This window comes from Purpureocillium lilacinum, assembly GCF_023168085.1.
Source record: "Purpureocillium lilacinum CBS 284.36 DNA, scaffold_3, whole genome shotgun sequence".
Taxonomy (NCBI): Eukaryota; Fungi; Ascomycota; class Sordariomycetes; order Hypocreales; family Ophiocordycipitaceae; genus Purpureocillium; species Purpureocillium lilacinum.
This window is the reverse complement of record NW_027072113.1, coordinates 4,201,981-4,221,771: the sequence shown is the minus strand read 5'-3', so window position 1 is coordinate 4,221,771 and position 19,791 is coordinate 4,201,981. Positions and strand designations below refer to the sequence as shown.

The 19,791-nt window shown below is 58.8% G+C and overlaps 6 protein-coding genes across 6 annotated transcripts; 3 read left to right on the top strand and 3 right to left on the bottom strand.

Moving 5' to 3' along the window:
* Positions 1-135: 135 nt before the first annotated feature.
* On the bottom strand, positions 136-649 carry PLICBS_004850 (uncharacterized protein; the record flags this gene model as incomplete). The annotated part of the gene is made up of 2 exons (XM_018325768.1): positions 136-457; positions 561-649. 2 exons carry the CDS (start codon positions 647-649, stop codon positions 136-138), a joined length of 411 nt encoding a protein of 136 aa, XP_018175520.1.
* A 332-nt stretch (positions 650-981) lies between these two features.
* Positions 982-1,387, top strand: PLICBS_004849 (uncharacterized protein; the record flags this gene model as incomplete). Its single annotated transcript, XM_018325769.2, has 2 exons — positions 982-1,107; positions 1,169-1,387. 2 exons carry the CDS (start codon positions 982-984, stop codon positions 1,385-1,387), a joined length of 345 nt encoding a protein of 114 aa, XP_018175521.2.
* Positions 1,388-1,437: 50 nt separating this feature from the next.
* On the bottom strand, positions 1,438-3,473 carry PLICBS_004848 (uncharacterized protein; the record flags this gene model as incomplete). The annotated part of the gene is made up of 5 exons (XM_018325770.2): positions 1,438-1,821; positions 1,878-2,272; positions 2,323-2,429; positions 2,480-2,615; positions 2,669-3,473. The coding sequence occupies 5 exons, from the start codon at positions 3,471-3,473 to the stop codon at positions 1,438-1,440; spliced, it is 1,827 nt and encodes a 608-aa protein (XP_018175522.2).
* A 1,550-nt stretch (positions 3,474-5,023) lies between these two features.
* PLICBS_004847 (uncharacterized protein) lies at positions 5,024-6,669 on the top strand (the record flags this gene model as incomplete). Its single annotated transcript, XM_018325771.2, has 5 exons — positions 5,024-5,121; positions 5,202-5,406; positions 5,471-6,033; positions 6,092-6,315; positions 6,377-6,669. 5 exons carry the CDS (start codon positions 5,024-5,026, stop codon positions 6,667-6,669), a joined length of 1,383 nt encoding a protein of 460 aa, XP_018175523.2.
* Positions 6,670-6,848: 179 nt separating this feature from the next.
* Positions 6,849-7,325, bottom strand: PLICBS_004846 (uncharacterized protein; the record flags this gene model as incomplete). The annotated part of the gene is made up of 1 exon (XM_018325772.2): positions 6,849-7,325. One exon carries the CDS (start codon positions 7,323-7,325, stop codon positions 6,849-6,851), a length of 477 nt encoding a protein of 158 aa, XP_018175524.2.
* Positions 7,326-15,085: 7,760 nt separating this feature from the next.
* Positions 15,086-17,438, top strand: PLICBS_004845 (uncharacterized protein; the record flags this gene model as incomplete). Its single annotated transcript, XM_065600604.1, has 5 exons — positions 15,086-15,169; positions 15,250-15,556; positions 15,618-15,812; positions 16,053-16,453; positions 16,515-17,438. 5 exons carry the CDS (start codon positions 15,086-15,088, stop codon positions 17,436-17,438), a joined length of 1,911 nt encoding a protein of 636 aa, XP_065456676.1.
* Between the last annotated feature and the right edge of the window lie 2,353 nt (positions 17,439-19,791).

Sequence of the window (19,791 nt, the reverse complement as noted above, 5' to 3'; positions counted from 1 at the left end):
GCCATCTCATGCCAGCCTTGCACCCGGCTTGCGCGATGCATGCACAGGAAGGGTGATGACTGGCACCTTGCTGACATGCTATGCCGTGTCGACAATAGTGCCTGTCCAGGCTTCTTGGGCATAACCAGGAGGCTCTCAGTCCGCTGCGATACGAGTCGATTTCTCGCCAAACGTTTGCTCATAGCGCTGAACATCCAGCGGCCCCGTCGGCCACACGGCGAGCGCCTGGACATGCGCCGCCTCGGGCACCTCAACCGCAGCGTCCAGTCCCGGCTCCGGCGTCCCGCGCCTCGCCGTCACGTACCCGATGACGTTCAACCACTCCCCCACACGTGTCATCTCGGATTGGAGCGCCCCGAGGACGAGCCGGACGTCCACGCACGCCGCGACGTTGGTGCCCTCGGGGCACAGATGGCCCAGCGTGAGCGACGCCGACGCCGTGGAATATGCGGTGACACTGCATTAGGCAGTCAGCGGGATGGTGGTGGATGGGGGGGGACTGGCTGTGGCATGAGAACGGGCGTCCGGCGGCAGCTCTGCTCTCATCGATCGAAACCTACCATCCGAGGAAGCGCACCTTGTCGCCGACTGACCGGTCGGGGAGCGCGGAGAGGAGGCACAGCTGCGAGGGGACGGGCCCGCGCGACATTGCTGCTGCTGCTGCGGATGAGACGCCCACGCGCAGGCTCGTTTACGGGTGTGGCATCGTATATGTGGGCGGCGATCAAAGCCAATCGACTTTGATGTTGTGGTTGGGAAGGTGAGGGCCGGACCTCACGTGAAGTCGGAGTCGCGATTACGAGAACCCCTCAGCCAAGTACACGCCCGCCGCTGCACGGTAATAATTTCGCGCCTCCGCACACAACCTACCCTGAACAAGGAGTCCAAGCCCCATCAGCAAACGAGAGACCGCTTGGCAAGTCGCACAAGCTCAGACTCTAGAACATAGTCGCCCTGCAGCTCATTCGCACGATAGCCGAAATGGAGTCGCCAAGATTCGTGTACAAGATTGTGCCAACGGCGCCTCCCGAGCCCATCCCCGAGGCGTACCCACTGTCCGACCTGGACAAGAAGGACGGCTTCATCCACCTCAGCACCGCCACTCAGGTATGATGAATCCCCGACGGACAATTGCATGAAAACTCGAGAAGCAACTCACGCCCATCAGGTTCCCAACACGGCGGACTTGTTCTTCAGCTCGCACGCCGACCTGTGGTTGATCAAGTTTGAGCTCACCAAATTTGTGGACCCCATAAAGTGGGAGGACAGCTTCCCGCACCTGTACGGCAACTTTGGCAAAAAGGACGTCGAGTCCGTGCAGAAGTTTGAGCGGTCGGAGGGCAAGACATGGAAGCAGGTCATGGAGGGATCGTCGTGGCTCGTGTAGGCAAACTTCAGCTGTATAAACTACCGAGGGTATTTTAAAGGCCTTTTCGTCTACTCCTGGATCCCCAGATCCTTTTGCACCATGCCCCTGCAGATGGGGTGGTAGAAGTCCCTGTTCTTGGCAAACGTCTCCAGCGCGAGCTTCCGGTCCACCTTGTTGAGGGCGCGGAAGAGCGGTCGCACGTACTTCATGCGGCCGACGGTGCCGAGAAGCTCGGCGGCCCCGTAGACGCACGTCGGGTCGTTGGCCTTGAGCGCCACGAGGTAGTACGACGTCTTGATCTCGGCGTTCCTGGACGAGATGAAGTCGTACACCTTGCCCATGAGCTGGGCGCGCTCGGCGCTCAGCGACGCGTGCTGCTCCACCTGGTCGAGGAAGACGAGCTTCTGGTTGCTGGAGAAGGACTCGACGTCCTTGGCGCTGGGCTCGAACGACTGCGTTTATTGTTAGCACATTGGTACGCGTAGTCTGTCGTCGTGGGTCAACTCACAGCATCCTCCCACTTCTTGGCCAGGTCGTAGCACAGGGTGACGAGGGTCGTGTCGAAGTCGGGCTTCGGGGGCAGACCAGGAGTGTACAGCCTGGCCTCCCAGTCAATCGTGGCAACCTTCTTCTTGAGCTCCTCGTCTCCGAGGCCATTGAAGAAGTCCATAAAGGTCTCGCGGAACTCAAAGGAATCCAGCGACTTGCCCGACCACTTGGTGAAGTAGTGGGGAATGAACCTGTCAAAGTTCTCCCGACCGACGAGGCGGTCCAGGTAGTACAGGAAGTGGAAGCCCTTCTCGTACGCGACCTGGCTGTAGACGTCCTCGGGGTCAACGTTCTTGTGGCTGATGATGAGCTTGGTGTATTCGTGGTCCTTGCCAAACAGCTCAACGGCATCCTCTGCGAGATGTCAGTGATAAAGCCTGGCTAACGGATGCAGCAGAGCGTACCGAGGCCCTTCCAGCCGATGATGGAGGAGAAGTGAAACTCGGGCTCTCCGTGGATGGCGGCCTGGATGCGGCGCTCGAGATACACGGTCCAGCCCTCGTTGAGCCAGCTGCTCCACGTTAGCCCAACACTGGCTGGGGGAATGCCCTGCGAACTCACAAATGCTCCCAGCTGGCGTTGGAGACCAAGTTGCCGCTCCAGCTGTGGCTCAGCTCGTGGGCGATGACATCCACGTTCTGGCGATCGCCGCTGATGATGGTCGGCGTGGCAAAGGTGTAAATGGGGTTCTCCATGCCTATCCGCGGATCAGCACACTGCCTGCTCAACGGTAGCACTCGCATTACTCACCTCCGTACGGGAAGCTGGGGGGCAGAATCAGGACGTTGTACTCTCCCCACTTGTACGGGAAGATGAGCTTGTTGGCGACGTCCATGAACTTGTCCATGCTCTCCTCGAGCTCCCACTTGCACGCCTCCACCTCCTCGGGACCAGTCACGACGACGCTCTGCGAGCCAATGCGCGCGGAGACGATATCTCCCGAGGCAACGGCAAAGAGGTAAGACGGGATGGGGACCTTTTGCTCAAAGTGATAGAGCTTCTCGGTGCCCGGCGTGGCCGTGTGGTCTCCGACGGGGACGCCAGAGGCAACCACAGGGAGGCTCGAGGTGAGCTTAAAGGTGAAGGTGGACTTGACATCGGGAGTGTCCTGGCAGGGGAAGATGGAGCGGGCGTTGATGGCCTGGCACTGCGAGAACATGTACGGGTGCTTCTTGTTGGACGTCTGGGCAGGGGTGAGCCACTGCAGGGCGGTGCACTTGTCCGTTGTCTCGAGGTCGATGGCGACGTCAATGAGCTCGCCCTTGGGGGCACCCTCGGGGACGGAGACGTGCAGGGGCGCGCCAAAGGGGTCCGAGTGCGGCTTCAGCTCCCACTTGGACTCCTTGGCGTTGACATTGACGGACGAGACGTGGACGAAGCGCGTGTCGAGGACGACCTCGCTGCTCTGGCGGTCCGTCTGGCTCTCGAGCTGCAGGATCACGGAGCCCTTGAGGCGCTTGGCGTCAAAGTCGAGCTTGAAGTCGACGGTGGTGTGCTTGGTGCGCCAGGCTCCGTAGTTGGAGGTGGTCGTGGGGTCGCGTTGCGTGGCCGCCATGACGGTGGTGGTGATGGAAGCGGAGGCGGAGGATGAGGTAGATGAGGTGGTGGTGTTGCTGCTGCTGGACGCAAAGCCCCGCCTCGCTGCTGCTGTTGCCGTGACGGTGAAGGATAGTCGCGAGGGCAAGGAGAGGCCGCTTCTCTTGATGCAGACGGAGAGCCACGACATGTGTCCAGATTCTCTCTCACTCACTCACCGTGCTGCACTACGTAAAGTACACACACACACAGGCCACTCACGGCCCAAAAGGCCCAGTGTAGGTGCCGCCATCCGGATTCCAAAGTCCACACATGCCTAATGCGACTTTAGCCATCACGTGCGCCCCGCCAGCCTGCCAACAGTGCCACTCGCTGGCAGCAGCAGCTCCTCCTCCTTGGAATTTTGACCCCGACATGCTGTTACTCTCCAGCTCCTTGTATCCCCCGACCACGGCGATTGCAGTCCGGACAAGTAAATCTGCAGGGACGATCAATCTCAAGACACTTTCGTCTCGTAGTGATGTTCGTTCAAAATCACATACGCACATTATACCTGAACGGCTTCGGCTTCGCGTGCCTGGCCCGCCCGTCCCGTCGGACCCGCCGATGGTAACCGGCGGGGCCCCGTCGGCGCCGGGTTCGGGTACGGCAGCCTTGCCGGATATTCCGCAGCAGAAACTATGAAGCAATGCGTGAGGGCATAGGCAGGGTAAAATGGATGCTTCATTGTCCACTCGACAGTACCTGGGTGCGGCTCTCAGGAGGGGCCTTCACAGGCGTCAAGCCACGGGACGCAAGGTTGGCCCAACTCTTACTCAGACCAGTGGAAGAAACACGCAACTGTTACAGCGCCCAGATGCGCTGGGGCAATGGCGGGGCACAGGTGGCCCGTCTCGTCAGGGCGTCGGTGAACTTTCCAGGCCCGATCCTCCGTGTTGTGGGCAACCTCCTGGCCCCTGGGCAGGGCAACCAGGACGCTTCATTGCGCGTGGAGCCAGAGGAATCCAAATCCGTTTGCACTTGCTGAGAGTGTGAGGGCCAGACCCCTTGCCTCCTTGGGGTCCATCTACAAGCAGCGAAGACAGGAGCGCAAAAACACCAGCCTGGGCAGTTACATGATGGGACGAGCAAATGGACTGGGACAGGCACAACATGACCAACCTGGCCATGCAGCATCTGGTGACGTTGCCGAATGGTCGCGTCGGTTTCAAGACCCTGGATCCTTTCCATGCTATGAGGCAGGAGCTGTGGGCATCAAGAGCGACGTATCCAAGCACTCTCGCGCCCTCAATCTCAGCCGCTCCCCTTGACTTCCACTTCGAGCCCTGCGCCTCCACCCCCAACCAATTGGTTGTCCAGCCCATTCGTGGCCTGACATTGTACATGCGATGATGGGAAAAACTCAATCCAGGGCATTATAATGGCAGGAATGTCCGCCCGGGCGCGTCACGGCGCGTTACACTCGTGCTTTCGCTACACCGATTATCAGAAGGGACCAGTCCGGTGTCCCCTTGGACGCATCTTTTCAGCCCCTATAGACGCTCAGCCGTGCCATATGCGCACCGCTACATGTCCGTCAACAGACTCTTGGACTACCGCCTTTCCGCTCTGTCGATGATGAATGCCCTGGATCTCGACTCTGCAGAATGCTTCCTTGCCTTCCGAGCGTATGCTCCCACGCGTAAGGCCACCTGCATGAGCCTCACGTCTTCGCGACTGTCCCATGTCTTATTGACGTTTGGTGCAGGATGAGGTCTTGGCCCAAGACCCTGCTGCCTCTCTTCGTCTATGGCATCGCCTGCTATGGCGTGTTCGTCTCCGTCTACACCCTCATAGCCGATCGCCCGCGTAAAGCGGTAGGCGGCAGCTGCGCGGCGCCCAACAGCTGGAACATCCCCACCGTTCCCAACTTCAGCGGCGGGAATCGATATGCGGTCTTCCTGCCCACCTTTGTTAGTAGTCATCGCCATGTCTGTACACGGTGAGAGGCTGACAAGCCCTTGCTCTGATCTACAGGCCGGACACTTCCACTACGTAGTTTCGTTCTTCCAGTCTATACGCTGTCTGTGCGTCGACCACCAAGAAATCCAGTTCAAGGTCATCGTGTCCGACTCCGGCGAGGCGGCCGCCCTCCGGGAGCTGCTGGATGGCTCGGAGCCGTGCGGAAAGACCTTTGGGCGGTGGGACGTGCCCATGCAAAACCGCGAGAGACCGATCACGTCCGTCGACATTGTCAATGTTTACGACATCCTGCCTAAGGCGTTCCTGACGAGCGACGTGGCGCGCAACGACACGTCCAAGCTGCTCCAGGAACTCGGAAAATTCGGCTATCAGAGCGTCAAGAAATTGGCCGCGGCTATACGCTTCAACTATGACTCTGCGCTGTGGCTCGACTCCGAATCGATCGCCGTGCGGCCGTTTAGCTTCCGCGAGACATTTGAGGCCTACGTCAAGGCCCCTACGATATTTCGATCCATGAGGACCAGCACAGACTTTATGAGGTCAATCATGGAGAACTCGGCCAAGGTTCTGGGGCGGTCCATCACATCGTTTGGCCCTGACGCCTGGACGCTGGAGAGGTGAGCCGCCAACGTGCCATCGTGCTATATCCCGTTGCGCTTACGAAAACACCTGCAGCACGCAGTGGATCATCGAAAAGAAGGTCATTTCGGACATGGTGTTGCAGGTCGAGGGAGCCCACGAACGCGACTTCTGGAGCGTATGGGCGGAGAACGGCGTGCCCTTCGAGATCACCATGTACAACCTGCACATCATGGCCCGGAAGCTGGAGCTCGTGGACACCGTCTTCTCTCGATACCGAGTGATGGAGACCGAGAGAGAGATGCGCCACTTTGGCCTTGGTATGTCCACTGTCTTTCCTTCAGGCGATGCGCAACAAAGCGGACTGACCGATGGTCGCAGCGCCTGCTTTCCCCGGGGTAGACTTTCCAGAGAACGCTGGCGGGTTCCTGGAACGAGTGTGGTTCTTTCTGAAGAGACCCGAGAGCCAAGGCGATCTGTCGGCGTTCCTGAGGAGATATGGCCAGCGACTTGTCCGACTTGACGATCTGAATGTCGCGCCTCCGGATGTCATCAATCGATTCTTGCTGGACACTCCGATAGACCTCATTGTCTCTGGCGCACCGCCGTTGCACGAGTGGTGGGTCGAGCATCCAGGCAACATCACGGAGCAGGCGCATACAACGGCCGCATGAGAGCGCATGATGATAGAGTATAATGGTGATTATGATTGAGACATGTTTGATGGAATATAATGAATTGGGCCTCATCGTAAGACACAGACTGAAGATCGCTACATAGTCATCTCGACGTGCCAATGTCTACTTCGTGAGGTGAATGAGTTGTGAGACCTTTCGGGCTTCTGGTATTGCCACTACCCGACCTTAATCACAAGCTCATCGGTCTTATACGCCCGAGAAAACCCATGCTGAGTCGACTTGTCAATCTCCTCGTCGCTCAGCTCGCTCCTGGCCTTGGGCCACACAGCCATCCACTTGCCCTCCAACACGACCGTCGCCTCCTCGCCCAACTTATCCGTCGGCACCTTGGGCTTCTCCAGGACGAGGTCGTTGGTCGCACTCGCGCCGGCGTCGAGGGACACGAGCGCGTCGCCCTGCGGCGGCCACTGGCGCGACATCTTGATGGTGGGCAGCTCCAGCGGCTGCGACGCGCCGGACGGCGTGATGGAGAGGAGGCCGAGCGCGAGGGCCGCCGGGTCGAGCGGCGACTGGTAGGTGAGGACGGTGACGGGGTGGTCGTTGTTGTTGGTGACGGTGGCGCGCACCGTCGCGGGCGAGCCGCTGGTCTGGTGCAGGGCGATGGCCAGCTTGTCGATGGGGTTGGAGGCCATGGCTGCGATTGAGAGGGGGAGTTGGACGGAGGCGTCTGCGTGCGAAGCGACGGCGGCGACTTGCAACAAGATCGGCCACGGTCCCAGGCTTGATAGCGCACGCATATATTGATGAGTGAGGATCGCGACTCTACTGGGGGGTCTCTCGTGCTCCTTGCGGGTCGTAGTTGTGCCAAAACGCAGTTGAAGGGAAACCAAAGCTGGCGAAAATGAGGCAAAAGGCAGTCTGATTGTCGAGGACGTAGATTTGTTCAGGTCATCTCGACTTTGTCTACTCCGTACTTGCTGAGGGTGTCGTCATGCTGTGGGGGACCTTCCCCATTTGTCCTTCGACCTGCCCGACAGAGGCCTTATGCCGTGTAGATTGCAACGGCTGCCTAGAACTGCGACGATCCGAATTGATTAAGAGCGCTTGTTGAGGTATGTTGCTGTGTTGATGGAGCTCGATTGATGCGCCCACTTCCATTCCATTTGCACTCTTCAATCTCAATGATCGTATCCAAACCCGCCAGCTACCTAAGTAACATCAAATGGCTGTGGTGTGCCGCGCCGTGTCATTCTCGCCTCGTCCGGTCCCAGAACCAAAAATGCCAGCGACAACTTGACGCTGCTGAATGCATGGCATGAGACATAGGTGACTGACTGACTGCATCGGTGCAAATTTACCCACGCAGTGACCACCGCGGCTTCTAGGCCATGGATTCCAACGTCAACCATCGGGCTCAAGAAAGACTTCCGAGGTGCATCCAGTTCAGCTCATCAACGTCCGACGCTGAAACTCTCCCCATCTCAACTGCCGTCGCCCATCCGTCTCAATGCCGCCTCCGGGCCAGCGGAGCTCAGCTGCAGTGCCGGGCCCGTAGCATGTGGTTCGCCGACTCCGCCTCCAGGGCCGGATAAATACTGCTCGGCATTTGAAGTCCATCCAGTTTCACACCTACAGGATATGCCACGGCATTCTTCTATGCCTAGTAAAGATCTCCTGCTGTCTGTTATGCGTCCCGCACGCCTTCCTTGGTCTTGATACTGGGCGGCGGGTCTCCGGACGAAACCATGACCCGGCCGGTTCACTATTCGTCGCAAGTCGACACACCCCATGCGTGGACGCCAGCTATCGTCGGGGTTCACGGGTTCAGAGGTCGCAGCTGCGGAGCATATGCGTCTCAATTTCGCGGCGTAATAATCGAGGGAGCATCCAGCGTTTTTGCTGTCTCGCTGAGTCTCAAAGTCTCAGCGTCCCGATAATTTCCCAAACGCCCCTCCTGTTCGTGAACCGTCCTTGGTGCACGGATTCGAGGGCCTGCGCCCGAGCAACCCAAGACACAAGCCGTCCGCCTGAGCCAGACTTTGGCAGCGAAATTAATTGCGCGATTGGTCCACAGGCTTGGTGCGGGGACGTGAAACTTAACGAGGCCAAACAACCCATTGCCTGCGCTGTTTCGCCCTGCAATGCAACGAGAAACAACACGCGCACACACGCACGAGCCGGAGCGCACTTCATTTGCTGCCCCCGTGAGACAAGAAGCCCAGAATAGACACAACGACACATGTCACGTTGCCGCGACTAGCACTGGTAAATGTCAAGCATGGCAGACGAGATGCGCCATCTCTGTGTCGCCTTCCGTTGGGGCATAGGCGGCGGGCTCAATGTTTGGTTGAAGGGGGCAATAGCGCGCGTCCGTGCACAGATCAACACGCCGCACACAGGGTCGGCCATCAACAGGCCCGGCCGATGGCTGGCTTACGGCGACGGACTTGAGGAGGAGGGGTAGAATCCCGTACGTCGTCGATCAACTTTGCAACTGCCCGTGTCTTGCCGGGATCCGTCTCCACGGTCCGCTGTCGCTTCACTCGGGCCCGTCACTTTCATGCTCTGCGGGTGCACGGGTGCTGATCGGAGGGGTGTTACCCCTTTTAGCACCAGTATTTTCTCCGGCCGATGCTAGACAACGCCGATGATCGTCGTGGGAGCACTTGGCTACTAAGCGAAAGAGGAAGCATACAGTCAAATGTGTGGGCAGTCCACGCGAACCTGTCACAATGGTGCTTCATCGTCGTGTACGGACCGGTACGGCGACTCAACTCGCGTTTCGCACGAGGCGCCGCATTGGCGAGTTCGCGTTAGAACTGTTGGACTTTTTTCATATACTCGCCGCACTCTCAACTACTAGTCTCATGCATTCGCGAGAGCTGTTCGCCCAAGTCAAGACGCCCCGGGGGAGTGACAGGTCAGCTCCTGAGAGCCCCAGACTCCTGAGTCCTTCTGCACCCGGCATCGCGAGCGCCATAAACAGGGTCGGCCCCACTTACCGACCCGGAGTTGGTTCGTCTTCGGCGGCGTCAAGGTCCTTGTTGGAGCTTGGAGGTGGCAGCCACCGCCAACATGAACATCGACGGCCCATGCCTCCCTCGCCGTCCCGGCCCTGTCGCTCTGACCAACGCTGGGCACCTGCTCGCGCCTCTTCCCGCCGGCAGCGGAGCGCTACGGCCGCGCCGACGTCAGGCTCAGACCACATTCTCGCAGCGCTTTGCCTTCTCCAGAGCCCTTCCTTGTCCTCGTCCCTTGCCGCCATCGTGGTCCAGCCCGTGCACTGCACGCGCGCGGGCGGGCGGGCGCGAGGACCCTTGCGAGTAAGCACCGCTCCGCAAGTTCCGCACGAAACATGAATGCGGTCGAATACGTTGATTCCCCGCACGCTTTCCCTTGCCAACAGCGCGGACTTCTCCGTAGTGCCCGGAGTCTCGCGGGCTTAACGGAGCTGCGTGAGGCCTGTGTGCCGAGGACGACAAGAAGAAAAGACCGGTGCGCATATCTGGCACATCCCGTATGCCAAATGCCGGCCTGCCATCCATCTCTGTGCCGGCCTGAAAGAGAGGGAAACACAGCTTTTCCCTCGTCCGTGGAGCCGGATTCCGCCATGCGACGTCAACGACTCTCGGCCGTCGCGAGAAGTGGGAAACGTTTTGGAGGGTGAAACCACGTCTCAGGCTCTCAGACCCCCGCCGGCCGGCAGCGCTCTCCAGGGGTATCCTTGTCAATAGAAGCCGCTCGGACCCTGATACCTCGTGTGAAGCGTGTTACACAATGTGTTCCCTGCCCGCCTCATGCAGGCCAAGGGCACCGCTGCGCCGTTTTTCAGACGAACATGCATATTCCAGCATTGGCGGGGGAGCTAGGGTCTTTGAAGGGAGAGCGGCCGAGAGACGTCCGCTGAGGCTTGGACTTGCCTGTCGCCTGGCGCTCAATAGCCTTGTCACTTGGCTGTTCCTCTTTCGCTCTCAGGTTTCAATGATGGCAATTGCATCCGCTGCTTTGTTCGGCAACGGAGTCACATCGCTTTCGTGTTGTGGCCGCCAGCTGCCCGGGCGTGGCGGCAATTTCCAGTCACCGCGATTCGCACAGACCCAGGCTGAGCGTGATTTGTCCCTCTATCGCAGAAGCCCGATGTCGTCATGGACTTGAGACGGCTGCCGTCTGCTCGGAGCAGTCGAAGGCTCAACATCCCGCGAACACGCTCGGAAGGATGCTCGGAAACACGCCGGGAACAGATAACCGTGATAACCGGGTTGCACGCAGTTCGCAAGGCAATGTTCGCAACACTACCCGGCTGCTCTGAAGAAGGCTAGCTATGCGGTTCATACGCGATGTGTCGCATTGTCGCTCGGGCTCGGACTGCTGGAAGAGCCAGTGTGCTCATGCTCAGGGATCCCTGCGTGTCATTGCGCATGGAATGCACGTGAGAGTGACGAAACATGCATGAACAGTCGCGATCATCAGGTCACATTCCGAAGGCGTAGAGACTGAAGCCACGATGCACGGATTGCCAGAGCAGGCAATGGAGAAAAGGGTTGAGAGGCATGACGTACAGCAAGTCTTTACTGCAGCCTCGGCGTGACCGACAAGCATCGTGCGCCTGCAACGGTGAGCTTGGGATGTGCTACCCTGGACAGCGGTGCTTCTCGAAGAATTATGGCTATGTGTACTTCAAGACATGACCTGTCCAGTCCCAGGGACGAAGGTAGCCAGCACTCGACGAAGTTGTCCTCACTTGCGTAGACAGCGGTCAACCTTGGAAAAGTGAGACTCAGGCCTGTCAATAATACGCATGGTTGTCGCAATATCTTTCGAGCCTTGAAGCAGTGTCCAGCTCAATGACAAAGCTGCTCTAGATTCCGACCATGGAGGATGGACGAGGCACCAGTGTCAAATGTGCCGTTGGCGCGCGATCGCCGACCAGGACAGGCATGGTTGTGATCGAGGGCATGACCATGATCATGTTGGCAAAGAAGCAGGGCTAGGCCTGCGAACATGGCGCCGATAACAACCGGTCAAGTGCGGGGTCGTTGTCTCTGCAAGCAAGGACTTGCCAATTCGTGGTTCTCCTTGGTGCGGATTACTTGCGAAGAATGCGATGTTGACTGGGGTTCGCGGGATGATGTTTTGGCCGTCCGAGCGACACCATGGCGAGCATGTCCGTGCGGGCAAGCACACTGCACCCTAGCATTCTTGCGTCGCAGTCGGAAAGCCTCGCCTCAACTCTCTTGGCATTCCGCCCAGCACACTCCTGCTGTTGCGAATCCTGCCCCAGCACCTGTCGTGGCAGTCCGTCAATGGTGTCCCCAACTCGAATGAGTGTCGAGGCCGCCTCGCTACTTGTCAGCCACCCGCATATGAGAACTGAACGATTTAGATGAGGTATGATGTGATGTTCGAAGGCCTGTCACGTAGCACTGAATAGACTGCCTGGACTCGAGTCAACAAGAGATATCTGGCCAGGTTCAGCGTTGCCAACGGCATGAGTAAAACCATACGGGGCGACGCGATAGACATGATCACCAACACTCCGTCGATTACCCCAGTTTCTCTGTGCAAAACGAGATTTGCTTCTGCGTATCCATGACTCGGCAGATGATGTGTTACGAGGACCAGAACGCATCGGCAGCACGTAACACAACGGCCATGTTCCTCGGGAGGGGGTAGTGTATGCCAATGGCAGCGGTTCTTGACAAGCTCTTTGTGACACGAGCTGATTTAATGACAAAACTGAAGGCGCAAGTGGCATTCTCCGTGTCAAATGCTTGTAGATTGTTGTGGCCAGAAGATCACCTACAAACGCTCCAGTGATCGTACGTCCTGGGTATCTGCCATGTGCTTACACCCATGTTGCATCGTCATCCAACAACTTGAGTCACACATCTTTCCAGTCCCTTCGTTCTCGAACTCTCAAGTTCACCTGTTGCAGTTGTTGGACTACTGCATTTTGTTTATGGCGGAGTGTGAATCTGGGCGCTCGCAAAAGCCCCCTGTTGTCCTCCATCCAGTAAGTCCCGCGAGATGAAGACGCCGATCCGCTTTCATGTTGGTCGTCACGTCTCGGTGCCCGTGCTTTGCGGGCCGAGATCCAGTGGGCCACAGCACGTTGCGAAGGCCGTTTGCCGGTCGACGAGGCACCTGCGAATGCCACCTCAAATCTGGGTGAGCCGGGGTGCATGCAACATCATCTGGACCAACGTTGGCTCCGGACAAGCTGAGTTCAACGGGTTGATGTTGGGTCCCGTGCAACGGCATCATCTGTTGCATCAGCGCAAGTCCCGTCTTGCCAAGTTTACCTTGATAATGCAGGAGTGAGCTATCGTGCAGCTCGGCATGACCGGTGTAGTTTTCGTCGGCGTGATGGGTTTACGTGATAGTGGGGGCTGGCGACTTTGTAAGTCCAACCAGAATCGGGCAGAATTGCCAAGCGTTGCCAGCTGCGCAGTCGGATGCTCACAGCTCAATCACCGACATCTCATCAACACTTGCCCATCGCAAATGCGAGGGCCAGCATGACTCGAGTCGGCCGGCGAGTCGCGAGGCATTGCAGGCTGCCATCATGAAGAGGCGGCATGGTTCGGGCAAGCGTGCCCGAGTGCCTGCCTGGCGAGCTACTTTACCCGCTTTCTATCGAATCAAAAGAGAGGGAAGGTGCCCTCCAGCTGTCGTTGCGCAGTGTGGTAAGAGCCATGGCGAATGCCTGTTCGGGAAGTCGCGACTCACCACAAGGTGAATGTAGCTATCGCACGGCACCCTCGTGCCTTTCGTGCTTCATGTTCGAACACAGTGACTCGCACAGGCCACCATTTCAGCCGATGCCGTATCACGAGTCTCCCGGCTGCAAGCATGCTGCTGATCCGGCAAGATCAGCGGCCACGATGTGTGAGCACAATCCTCAATCTCCTGACGTGACAAGAGGCAGTGCCAAGCAACGGTCGGAGAGTGTACTGACGTCCGCTGCGGGTTGACAAGTGCCCTGGCCCACAAACTGCGCTGCCGTGTGAGTCTCTGCTCTACGCGCTCAGGGCCAGGGATGCGCGGACGGACTCGATTGGACGAGGGTCCCGTCCCGTCAAGCATTTCTGCAGCGCACTGATGGCGGCTCGGCAGAGCCCCGTAAGGGCGGTGGACGGACAGTCCTTTGACAATCTCGTCTTCGGAATAAGCACGCCCACACTTGCGCTCGAGGCGCGCGACAACATGGGTCGACCGAGCGCGCCTCTCGCGCCTTTCTTGCTTGCGGCCCGACACCGCTGCGGCCAACGTCTTGAGGCGATTCATTCACAACCTCACTCAGCGGGCCAGATTAATCTCGACCATGCGAGCAGATGGGTGAACAAGCTGGAAGCCGCGGACGCCGCGGTCGTCCGTGTTATGTGAATGGCTCGTGAAAGCGCACGACCTTTGCGGTGTTGGCAGTGGGTTGTGGACGCCGGGCAACACGTTCTCAGTGACCCAACCCAACAGGGTACAGGACGGAATGTCCGATGAGGGAGCCTCCTGCTGACATCTCCGCCGACTTCAACAACCCCTCGGCACCTGGCATGGGTAGACGGCGGTGCCGTGACCGTCAAAGCCTGTCCGCCTTTCCCGAATGGCACTGCGGGCAAGCAGATCTCGGCGTTGCGAGAGCTGCGAAAGTCGGCGGCCCTCGACTGTGCACATCCCCGGGTTGTGACGAAAAACTCGAACGCAGCCAGGGAGGGGGGTTCAAGGGGACCGGAGCTGTTTGGCACCTGCGCATCGTGGCTCGCATGCTCGGTACGGACAGAGGCGTTGTGGGCTGCCCTGGTGCCTGGCCCGCCCGGTTCTCGAGCCTCGAGGCCATTCCCTTTCGAGCCTTATCCGTGGCCTCGTGTTGGCGCCCTGCCGTGGTTTCAACACCCTTGTGCGGGCTACTCAGGCTTGCATTGATTCCCACACACCACAGCGACCACACCCTTCGCCTCCCCACATCCGCGCCCCCCCCACCACCTCCTCCACCACCACCACCAAGCCCACCACCACCACCGTCGAGGCCGACCCCCGGGCCTCTGGTTACCCATCCATACCAATGCAAGCTTCGTCTCAGAATCCTGGCCACCGCACGCTTCTCGATGGCCTTGACACTCGGGGACCCTCCTCGCCTCGATAGGGACCGGGACAATGGCCCTGCCAGTGGAGCTCTCACGGCCAAGGGTGCAGCTAACCCGGATGCAAGCGAAGAGTCAGGCCCCCGGCATCCATGTCCATGTCCTTGCGAACATGTCTGGCCTGGATCCCCGAATATATACCACCCACACCTATTTGACTTTGACTTCGTCCCCATCCCAGTGGCTGTCAAGCTATGGCTTATCTTTAGCCATTATACCCGACTTTGCGACACTGGAGGCGCCGGGTTCATATATCTCTGACCCTCACCAGCCTGGACATCCCGGCGGTTGACCTGCTTCAGCCTGCCGCCACCATGGCTCACATCGCCAGTTGCATCGCCGGCATTGAGCCGGCGTCCATGTCAAAACCGGGCTCGCCGGCACCACAAAATGTCTCGGTAAGCACCACACATTGGGTTGAACCTACAGCCTAGCCCATCCGGCTTTCAAGACTTTGCATTGACGTTCCGCTACACAGTCAACGCCGCCAAAGTCCACCTCAGAGAAACCCTTTACGTGGAGGATGCTTCAGCCAGACGGTCAACGGAAATACCAACTCTTCCCTAAGAGGAAGCAACTGCCAACCCTTGAAAGTGGCAAGACGGTGGCTCCCGAAAAGGCCTTTGCTATAGCCATGGGGCAGGCTGCCGACGGCAGCGAGAAGACTAGCGGGAGCTCCAACCTGAGGCTTCGGATCAATCAGCACCCACTCGTTCGTCGACGCAAGGTCAGCGTGCCTGAGCTTGGCCCGATGACTACTGTGCAAGAAATCTCCATGGATTCACGTACGACATGAGCCCGCGCTGTTTATCTTGACAATGATGTTGCTGACAACGCTGTGCACAGCAACGATCCCTGGCAGGCCGGCCCTCCATGAGCGTTCCATCAGCGCCCCCGAGGAGGCAATCAAGCCTGAGCGTGCCATGACTGCCATACCGTTTTCAGCGACAGATGAAGACGACGAGGACGACTTCTTCGCCAAGGTCATTGAGGAAGCGTTTACCCCTGTCGCGAGTTCAGCCAGGGCCATGTCTCCAAAACGTCTTGCACCACTCGTCATTCCAGCAACCAACGCGCCAGCTCCGTTGTTACAGTCTAGGGCACCACTGGGAACAGTCAGGTCTGACAGTACTCCTCCGTTGAACTCGTCCCGGTCAGCTCGAATCGACGTCTCACCCATGAGCCGTGCACGGTTTACCCCTAGTGCGTCGACGCCAGATCTGACATTTTCCCGGTCCGCAACCACAGACGCCGCCTCTGCCACTACCTTGCCCACTCCAGTATCGGCCCCCCTCATGGAGTCCCATCGTGCCTCTCCCAGGCCGTGGGAGGGATCTACAGCTGGCGAGCGTGGCATGGCGCGGCAGCCCGAGGATGGAGTACGAAAGGTTATTGGGCACCGGAGAGGAGCGTCTGAGTCTTCGGGAATCATGGACAGGGGCAGGGCTAGAAAGCGCGTCGAAGTGCGCAACAACAACGGGCCGCTTCTCAAATGCAGCGACGCCAAGCGAGGAAAGAGCTGCGAGCGACGGGCTTTCGAGGAGCTGCCAAAGGGCTGGAAGCCGTCCGAGGCTACGAGCAAGCTCAACGCGAACGAGGTTGCCACTCTACAAAAGCAGGCGTACGGGCAAGCAGAGAGATTTGAAGTTCTCAGGGCTGACGATGTCGAAGCTCTATCAAAGGTACAAAGTGGTCCCGGAGAGAGGGTTATTGAAATGTGCAAGCAATAGCTGACATGGACAGGAACTTCGACATCTTGATGAGCGGACAGAGTATCTCCGACGAACATACACGTCTCTCCGAGCTGGCCGCCGCAACCTGCATACCCGAATTTGCCAGTATCTTCGCTCTCCACGTGTGGCTCGTTTCAGCCACGAATCGATGCTTAAGCAGGAAGAGGCCCTGGCAGAGCTTGACGCCTCCATTGACGACTGGGTCATCAAGCTCGAACATGCTGAGAATCGACGCACCCGCGTCCGGCAGAAGCTACTCGAACACGTTGCTGCCGCAACGATACTCCCGACTCAGACCAGGCAAGCGACCGCAGGCGACTCATCGCCGCACGCACATGCCCTGAAATCGCCACCCCCGAAAGATATCTCGACGCCACCGAGGAGCCCGTCGAAGCAAACGTTTGCTGCCCGTAGCGGGAGCTGCTCCCCATCCCCGCAACGAGTGGTGGCGCAGGTGCCCAGCACGATTCTGGAACAGCCGGTCATTGAGGAGGCGGCTGAGCAGGAGAGAAGCAGTCGTGCAACCAGCACCGTCACTATGGGGCGAGGAGACGTCGAGAGCATCAGGATCTACGCCGGGGACGATGTCTACGCGTTACTGGCCGACGTGGAGAACGAGATCTCCAAAATGAGCAGCAGCGTCGGCGAGCAGACATCCCAGAACAGGCCCGACCCCGTCCGGACGGAGCACGAAAGACAGAAGAGCCACGAGAAGCTCAGCGGGGAGAGCAGCTCTCCAGCTACTGCCCGACTTCAGAACCCAGCTTCCGGCGCCACTCCCACCAAGGTTGCCGCCCCGCCCACCGTCGGTGTCACGGGCAACACCCCAGATGACACGGCAGCGCCCATCTCTCCTCCGGCGCCTACACCGCCCATGAAGGACGATCCCGCCGAGAAGAAGATGATGCTCACTAGCGCCGTCTTCAAGCCATGAAGGAGCGCACTAATGAGGCCCATCAGCCCGGGCCACCCTCTTTTAGCGAGTTTGCATCGCCTCAAACGGGCTCAAAGTACGCGAACACGATACGTATTGTTCTGTATTCGACGGCCTCGAACGCAAGATACCCGTTCCGCGAAACGATTTGGCAACGGCCTGCTGGGAGTTTGTCCCATGCTGCATATGTTTTTTCTTGATGTCCATCGCGAGTTTGCACTTTTCAAACACTGAACGCTTGCTCGCTGCTTTGCGAAACGGCTGACAGGGTTACGACTCATGCCCTTTGCATTAATTAATTCGAGTCAATAATTAATCATGATGCTGTTTATCTGCTGTTGAAGTTTCTCTTGCCGTTTAGAGCTCCTATCACGGTGATCGTCTTTGTCATCTGGTGTGGACTTTGTTGGTGTTTGAAGATCACTCCGATTTTCTGACAGTTGCGTGGCGTACGGCTGAGATGGGGTGCTGCCAGGGTGCGGAGTGTTTCTGGAACATGATGGTGAGGCTCCGGGACAGGGGGTTTCGTGGACAGGGACAGGGGTGCCAGGCGAGGCAGCTGTGGCTTGCATCAAAGCCTGAAACAGGAACAAGAAGCCGGAACTACGGGATCGCGCCGGCGCTGTCATGTCGAGCGTCCAACCTCCGCCTCCACTCGTCACCGTCAGCAACTACGGGGTACAACGCCACGGCATGTCGGACCTGGCCGCTCGTGGGGCCGATGCCATCATCCCGTCGTCCGCAGAGCTGCCATCTCATGGTCCCGGAGGCGCGACGGCTGCGGCGGAGGACCTGACATAGTAATATATGCAGCAAGAATTCCTTGCATGGTAATGATGATACGCAAAGAGGTTGCATGGCGCTGCATTGCTGTGACGGGCCGCTTTTCGACTGAGTAAGAGAAATCGCACGAATGAGGACAAGAACCTGTGTCGCATAGGTATCGCGTCCGGCAGTCCCTGAGGCTCGGCCGCAACATCCATGTTCTTTTTTAGTTTTCCAATAGCCGCTGCTGCCGTGACATCGGTGACGTATCCGGAAACAAAGACTTCTCTGGTGGTGTGTTTCGACGCCGGGCGCGGGCGCAGGGGGGCAGAGCAGAACTGACGATGGCGTGCAGTGTCGCGTGCGTGAGTGCAACCCTCTCCGCGCTCCTTCGTGCAGGCCTCTCTCCCCTCCCTCCTCCCCTTCCCCTTCCACCCCCTTTCCCCTTTGGCCCAGGGTGCGCAAGGCGATGGTAAACGCACGATGCCCAGAAGAGAAGAAGATGCCTCTTTACCCCCCGCCCCCCGGGCAATGGATCACCAAAGGGGGGAGGGGGTCTGGGGCCGCAGCAGACCTGAAGAAGACGCGGCGAGAGGGAACGACACAGACTTGCGCACGTCGGCGTGTTTGACACCGAGCCAGGGCGCTGATCGCTCTCTGCGGGAGTTGCGGTCGGTCTCGGCAACTCCATGTCTACTAGCCTGGAAGAAGCGTGGACGAGCGATCATACTGGATGCACGCCTGTTAGACTAGGTTACTATCTAAAGAATGCGCAAAAGTGTCCTGGTGATGTGCGCGTGCAGGCTGCTAAACCTCGCCACGCGGCGGGTGTCTACGTGTAGATCGGGCTTGGGTTGGCTTGGTCTGGGCTGAAGCTGCTATCTAGCTGCTGCTCCATCCAAGCCTTGCTGGTGGCGAGCAACACCAAAGAAGATGATCAGCCACCAACACCGCCAAAGGCGGGGAGGCCTGGAAGCACCGTTGGAAGCAGTGCAGGGCGTGTCGTTTGTCCGCAACAAAAATAAAAATAAAAAATCTGCATGCACACGCGACGCACGCACGTACGCACGTACGCACGTACTTCGTATGCTTGGGCCAATTGCGTGTTGGGGGGGCATGGGGGTTCTTGCTGAAGAAGTGATCTTCAACGGGATGGGCCCCAGCCCAGTCGAGCTTCTCCACAGGGCCCCAAAGGGCTGAAGAAGCCGGCGGCCTTGGGCGGGCGGTAGGAAACTGGGTATGTACACAAGTCGGCGGCGGCGGCGGCGGCGCACATCATCTGTTCTCTGGCGCGCCACGGCGTGCGAGAAGGGGTTTGGAAGGAGAGGGGGGAAAAGCCAGCCACATGGCGTTGCAAGATACGCAGTTACCTAGCTTCTAGGTGTCTTACACGAGGGACCTGTTTGAGCTTGGGGGGGCGCGGCGCCGGTGAGGGAGGGATGTAGGAGGAGGAGGCGGTGTTTGTGGTGGTGTTGGTGGACAAGGGAAAAAAGCCGGGGGGTTGCGGTTGGAGTGGAGAGAGAGGGGACGATGTGAGACGGGGGCTGGGAAGGGGGAGGTTTGTTGAAAGAGGGGCCGCGGGCGGGCC